The 7500-nt window shown below is 38.0% G+C and overlaps 1 protein-coding gene across 2 annotated transcripts in view; it reads right to left on the reverse strand.

Moving 5' to 3' along the window:
• The window catches only part of LOC123508969 (protein turtle homolog A-like), a 72737-nt gene that overhangs the window by 48497 nt on the left and 16740 nt on the right, over positions 1-7500 (reverse strand). The window contains exon 2 of one of the 2 annotated variants that reach the window (XM_045263053.1): positions 3845-4740. In XM_045263053.1, coding sequence (XP_045118988.1) covers positions 3845-3935 — 91 coding nt within the window. In that variant the 5' untranslated portion in view covers positions 3936-4740. Of the gene's footprint in view, positions 1-3844; positions 5203-7500 lie in introns of both variants that reach the window. The other variant, XM_045263051.1, reaches the window with a different exon arrangement.

Consider the following 7500-nt stretch of genomic DNA (forward strand, 5'->3'; position numbering starts at 1 on the left):
TTACTAGGATGTGCTTGTTTTGACTGCCAAACTTTTTTCTCTCTTTCTCTCTTCGATGGAATGTTTTTTTATTCTTTAACATTTTTCACAGTTCTGGCAGCTCGTCATATTTTATCCGTAGAAGGTCTCTCTCTCTCTCTCTCTCTCTCTCTCTCTCTCTCTCTCTCTCTCTCTCTCTCTCTCTCTCAACCAACATCCTGCAGTCCTAATATTCCTCATTTTCCGTTTTCATTAGCTTTTTGCCTCATTCCATCGCCTCCTTTCCTTCCTCCTTTCCTTCCTTCGTACTTTCCTTCCTTCCTTCCTTCCGTCTCTCCTTCAGCCACTCACGTCATCCAGCCGCCTGTTTCCCTCCCAGCATTCCCTCGTAAAGCTAGGCCGCGGGTAAACTCAAGTCTTCGCCTGCCAGATCTAGACATTCCCTGGTCGCCTCATTAGCACGCTCTTTACACACGTAATCTTAATTAAGGTGAGATACTGTTAATTATCATCATAAGTAACGCTCTCTTCTCCCTCGTGGTGGCAGTTAATGACACGACCACTTAGTAAAAGCTTAAAACACCTTATTGGCTCTCCTCCTCCTTCTCCTCCTTTTCCTCCTCCTCATCCTCTGCCTTGTCCTCTTCTGCCTCCTCCTCTTTCTCTTCCTTTTTCCCCTTCGTTTCCTGACAATGCACACAATAAAGTCGAGTGTTTATCGTCATGGCAGTGATTACGTAAACAAGTATAACTATTCGTAGTGCTGAGTTTAACGTACAGCGAAAGGAAATAGTGGTAATTAAAAGTTTGATACGGAGAGCTAAGTGGTTTTCAATTTTGAGTCACTTTACGATAACAATATGTAAACACGAATTACTGTTTTTATTTTATTTTTTCTTTATTTTTTTCATAGTTGGAAGGAAAGGAAGAGGGAGGGGGAAGGGATGGGCACACAAATTTGAGAGTGTTAGCCAGGGGGACGCGATAACAGTATGTAAATAGATGTTATTGTTGTTTTTTCCCTTGTGCATACAAAGTTGATAATGTAAAACCCAGGATACGGTAACGATGTAAAATGATATTGTAGTTATCTTTTTACAGCATGTACGGTAAAGAATGTTGGCCAGAGTATGTTAACATTATATAAACAAGCATCAAAGTTTCCCTCTTTATACAATTTGAACCCTTCAGTACCATGACGCGTTTCCATATTCATTCTGCTTACCATTTGGTGATTCTATATAGCTTCAGAACCTCATGTGGTTGAGTAAAATAGTGAAGACGGTGGCCATTTTTCTTCTGACCTCCATAGACCCTTCCTAATTTCAATAAAATGGTCTAATGGTACACAAATCTCAAGCTTTCCCCTCATACAATTCTAACCCCTTCGGTACCATGACCCGTTTCCATATTCACTCTGCTTACTATTTGGTGATTTTTATAAAGCTTCAGAAACTTGTGTGTGTGAGGGGTGATTAAAATAGTAAAGACTGTGGGCCATTATTCATCTGACCTCTATAGACCCTTCCTAATGTCAATAAAATGGTCTAATTGTACGCAAATCTCAGGGTTTAAATGCATCCCAGTATTAAAGGGTGAATAACGAAACGAAGCCATGTCATTAGGAAGCTTTAAGATTAGACAAATTAATGAGTAGCGGTGATTGGTGGAAATGACAGGTAGGTGAGTGTTATACAAAGACTACCTGCCACGTGAAGGCCTTGTGGTTACTTGCACCTTTCCATATTTTCATACGTTCTCCTCTCCTCTTAAAACCTGTTATAATCTGTCGCCTTATACCTTACAAATAGAAAGAGAAAAAGTAATAGAGTAACAGAATGGATGATGAATGGAACGGACTCAGTAATCATGTTGTTAGTGCTGAGTCAATAGGAAGTTTTAAAAGAAGATTAGATAAATTCATGGATGGAGATAACAGATGAAATTAACCCCTTCAATAATGGGATTCATTTTCACCTTGAGATTTATGTACGATTAGACCATATTTTTGACATTAGGAAGGGTCTATGGAGGTCAGAAGATTAATGGCCAATCTTCACTATTCTAATCCCCCACATAAGTTTCTGAAGCTGCTTAAAACGCCCAAACAGCAAGCAGAATGAATATGGAAACGCGTCAAGGTACTCAAGGGGTTAAGTAGCCTTGTTTATACAGGCACTGCCACGTGTAGGTCTGACAACCTCTCGCAGCCTCCCTCATTTTCTTATGTTCTTCTGAGTTTGCAAGGTGGAAATCAAGTAACCGATGCTTTGAAATGGACACAATATTATAGTTCCCGTCAGCTGAATGATGGATAGAATATACAGCTGGAACTCACACGCAGCCAGTTGTCCATTCCTGCGCGTAACGGAAACCTAAAACTCAACACAACTAAAACTTTGAGGCAACTTGAGGAGACGTATCACAAAACTCACTCACGACGCGGAACGGGGAAAAAAATTAGAGAGGGAAAGAGAAGGAAAAAGAAATGTAGCAATAAGTTAGACCAAGGGAGAGAAAAGAACATACAAAAACCTTCAAGTATTTCATTACAAACATGCGATAGAACTTTGTAGGGAGATTTTTAACCCATACAAACTAAAAAAGAAAAAAAGAATGAAGTAAGACGAGACTAAAAACATGAAAATAAGCTGGAACAGAAGAGGAAAGAACAAATGATAACAAAAAGATAAGTTTAATAAAAAGATGTAAGAGAAGGTAAGAGAAAAAAACTGAATTCGTACATAGCAGGAAAAAAAATCAGATTAAAAGTAGAGAGAGAGAGAGAGAGAGAGAGAGAGAGAGAGAGAGAGAGAGAGAGAGAGAGAGAGAGAGAGAGAGAGAGAGAAAGTGGATAATCGAACAAAAAAGAAAATTACTAAAAAAAACTCACAAAAAAGAAGCTCAAGAACAAAAAATAAACACAACACAAGCCCACAAAAAGTAATCAAATAGAACTACGAACAAAACAAAGATAACAATTAGACTAAGAGAAAAAAGAACAACTGCAAACTCAAGCACACTCAAAAAAGAACAAACACACACACACACACACACACACACACGAGTAAGACGAGACCTCAGAGTGACACAGAAAGAAATCCCAAGGCATCGTTACTGTGGTGGATCAGTTTGAGCGAGACATGACACTCCGAACGTTCACTAGACGAGGGGAACGAGACAGCGAGACAGTGAGACAGCGAGACAGCGAGACAGTGAGACAGTGAGACACGCTAATCATGGTACATTGTGGGGGATTTTGTGAATTGCCTGGGTATAATAACCGAGAGAGAGAGAGAGAGAGAGGGGAGGGGGTTATGTCTACTCTAGCTTCCTTACTTCTTGTTATTTCTTTTTTGTCACTTTCTCACTTTCTTCTTTTTATCTTCCTGTTATTCACATTTTTTCTTTGCTTTTACGAGTATTCCATTTTTCACCTCAAAGCACTTTCCTCCTACACTTCCTCTATTATTTTTTTTTTTATTTCTTCCATTTATCAACATCACAGTTACCTTTTTAAACTTCAAATTCTATCAGTTTCTTACTTGAGTCAAATTGATATAATAAGAAAATATTCCCAGCCTATTTTAAAATAAGAAACACATATTAAATTCTTCATTAGTATTATATTTCCTTCATCCCCACAGTTTACAGTTTCATCTCCAATTTCCAGTCATTTTTACACCTACGTCATGTTACAAGATAGAAAAGTTTCCAGTATACTTGTAAATGGGAAATCCTACACATTTTCCGTCATTCTGTATTTCTACCACGTAACAACATCACTATCAACTTTTCACCTGCAATTTCCCTTCATTTCCCACCTACATCCTGTTAAAAGAGAACAAAAATATCAAAAGCTTACCTGTGTTCGCTGTACAGACGTGGACAGCCAACAGGACAAGCAGTATTGCCAGCTGGAATCTTCTGGGCAGCAGTGTTACCAGCTCCATCATGGCAGGAAGTGCTACAACATTTCTCTCTTGGCAAGGTTCACTCTGCTATGGATCGGGGTCAGGCGTTATTGAGGTAGACCTCCTGCGTGGCTGCGTCTCTCTTTTGGCGACAGTTTTGGCAAGTGCAATTTTTATGATATGCTTTTTTCCAGCATTGCCTCGACTTTTGGGAAGGTTTCAAGTATTCTATTTCCTGTTTTCTAGTTCTATTTCCTTTGTTTTCTTTTCAGGGGCGTGTTTTAAGATTTCAGTTGTTTTTGTTTTCTATAGTTAGTTTTTTATATATATATTTTTTCTATTTCCTTTAACTTCTTATTTTTTTGTTTACTTGTTCTTTTTATCAGTCACTTCACGTTTTATTGTCTGTGTTCTTAAAGAGAAAAGTTGTTTTTTACTGTTCTCACAGATCGAGTTTTTTCTACGTTCTCACAGCAAAAGTTTCGTTTTAGTCCTTGTTCTTACGTAGCGTGTGATATTCGTTCTTCAAATTTTTCAGTTTTATTGGCAGTGTGTAATTTTTCGTTGTTATGCACCAAAAACCGTAATTTTTCCTTGTACTTAGAAAAGAGTGGTCAGAATTCACAGTTTCTCTCCCGGAGCACTTCAGTCCATTACTCAGCACGCCTTGTGTCACTGAGAGCACCAACAGTTCACTGATGATTAACCTTTAGTTGTGTATTAATGTATTCCACACGATATCACCTCGATACTCTCGTTAGTGGCGTTTTTCTGTCCATTTGCGTTTCCTTTACGAGTGCATCTATTGCCTCGTGTCTTCTTCTCCAATTCCTTGCTTTCACAGTCTCTGAGTTTGACAAAGACAGTTGACACACACTTGTTCGAGGAATCACTCCCATAAACAAAAGACGGAAACACACTCACGCTTACTGAGTCAAGCAAACGCTGTGAATTTGTCTCGATAGCTAAGATACAATGACTATAAAAAGTACTGCCGTAATGGTAAACTTTAGATAGAAGCTCACCCAAAATTACTCACTGTTTTTTGCCCCTTTATGACCAAAACAAAGCGACTGTCAAATAAACTGCAATAGATGGTGAGCAAAGCAGAAATTCAGAGAGTCAAGGAAACACTAACTTTTGCCTCCCTCACCAAGACACAGCATATCAGCGTCACTTAAGGAACCACTGTCGGACACTTTAGTACCACTTAGCCTCAGTGACGCGTGGACACGAACCCTTGGACACTCGGACACTTGCACAGATGAACATATCACACACCTATGCACTTACTCTTTTTCCAAGTAACCTGCAAAAATAATAAGTTATGATCCACAAAATGTCAGTTAAAGCAGTTCTCTTTTCATCTGTCACTGAGTTTTATGCACGGATTAAAGAGAAAAAAAACGAAAAGAGAGAAAAAAGGATGAAAAATAACTGAATATGTATGAGCTTTGAAATAATAAGTTTTGGAGATGTAAAAAGTTTTCACCGATACCGTACACTTTTCTTTATCGTTTGTATATTTTTTTTCTCCTCTCTCTCTCTCTCTCTCTCTCTCTCTCTCTCTCTCTCTCTCTCTCTCTCTCTCTCTTCATAATTCCTCCAAGTTTTGGCTTAATTTTCCTTGCGTCATCTGCAGCAAAACCAGGAAAATTTTTAATCGGTTCCTGTTTTCCGGTGTAGTGAATTTTTTCCTCGTCCTTTTTTTCATTCATTTTCCGAGGCTAATTTGCTCCGTTTTCGTTTGGGATGGAAAAAAGAAAATAAATAAATAAATAAAAAAGAATGTGAATCTCTCTCTCTCTCTCTCTCTCTCTCTCTCTCTCTCTCTCTCTCTCTCTCTCTCTCTCTCTCTCTCTCTCTCTCTCTCTCTCCATTAACCTTATTCCTCTTCATTCTTTCCTCCTCCTTACCTGCCTTTAATTATCATGCTCTTTGTGTGTTCAATGCACGGTAGGAAATGAGAATGACCTTCAACCGAGGAAAAACAGACCAGGAATTGACAGTCTTTTGTTTTCCGGTGCCATTTGGTCCTGACGTCACGAGCACTGAGGATAAACGAGAGAGAACTGGATAGAGAGAGACAGAGAGAGAAAGAAGGTAGTGACGCGGTACTGGTAAGACTGAGGTAATATTGACATCAGGTATCAGAGTATACAATGAAGGTTTAAATATCTTTTGTATTTATTGTTTTCGTTATTCGGCGTCTCTCGGTTCTTATCAGTATTACGTCCTCTGAGTTCCTGAAAGCCAGAATTTAGCACTTGGTAGACACTGAGGTCCGTATTCAAAAGCGTTTTGTTCTCTCACCACAACTGTTTTCCAAGACCACAGAGTTGAGTAGCGGGTTTTTTTAAGAGTGTTCCTCCAATTAATACTGTAGAAATCTTGGCAATCTGGCTCTAGAATCATAAAAACTTGCTTAAAAACGTTTTTCTTTCTCACCACAACTCCTTTCCAAGGTCACAGGGATGATTAGCGTGATTTTTTTATGTAGAAATCTTGTCTATCTGCTTCTAGAAACATAAAAACACATTAAAAAACTCGTGTAAATTTAGATAAAACCTTTTGAAATAGTGGAGGTGAAGCATAGAGTTGTTATAGAAAACGAGAATTAGCAAATCAGACTTGAGATTGAGAGGGACGTAACATTACGGTGGGAGGGAGTGTTACTTGCTTAAGATTAGCAACTGGTATAGCACTTAGTAAAATTCGTGATTGAAGGATAGCTATGTATTACAGTGGGAGGAATTGTTGTTTATAGGAGTTAGCATTTCATGGATTCTTTAAGGATGAAAGCTTTTCTTATGTAAGAGGGGAAAACTGGCCAAGGGCAACATAAAAAGAAAAGGCCCACTTAGTTGCCACTTTCTTTGCATGTCCGAGAAAGTTAGCCAAGAAAAAAGGGGATAAATATCGAAATCTTACTCGTAAATGAAGTCATAGGATGTTGGAAATACAGGAGCAGACTGGGAGTTATACTTAGATGGCGCTTGACAAAACACAGTAACAATTATCTTTTGGATCTTTTCTTTCATATTGTTTGTTTTCTTTGGCCAGAATCCCTCGAACACAACAAAAAGATAAAAATAATAATAATCGAGTTGTAAATGATTTGTGCATTCATTCCAGAGCATTTTTTGGGTGGGTTGTTATTTGTTCTATTTTTTTTCACTGCTTATCGTTGCAAATCATTTACTTTCAGAAGACTATCTTTTGTTGCTATTTATTTATTCATTTGTTTATTCTATCTCATCGTTGCGCATCATTCACTTTCAGAACATTATCTTGCGTTTTTATTTTTTATATTTTTTTTTTCTCTCACTGCTTATCGTTATCCATCATTCACTTTCATAATTTTATCTTTCGTTGTTATTTATTCTACCTATTTTTTTTTCATAGTTTATCGTTATCCATCATTCACTTTCCTAATCTTATCTTTCGTTGTTATTCATCCTATCTATTTTTTTTTTCTCTCTCATTGCTTATCGTTACCCATCATTCACTTTGTATCAGGGCACTAATGGCTCGCGGTGATGTGCTGTTCAATTGGGATGAAGCGAGATAATATACGCCATTATGCTACAAATTCCTCATGATTAAG

Source organism: Portunus trituberculatus, chromosome 25, assembly GCF_017591435.1.
Source record: "Portunus trituberculatus isolate SZX2019 chromosome 25, ASM1759143v1, whole genome shotgun sequence".
Lineage (NCBI taxonomy): Eukaryota > Metazoa > Arthropoda > Malacostraca > Decapoda > Portunidae > Portunus > Portunus trituberculatus.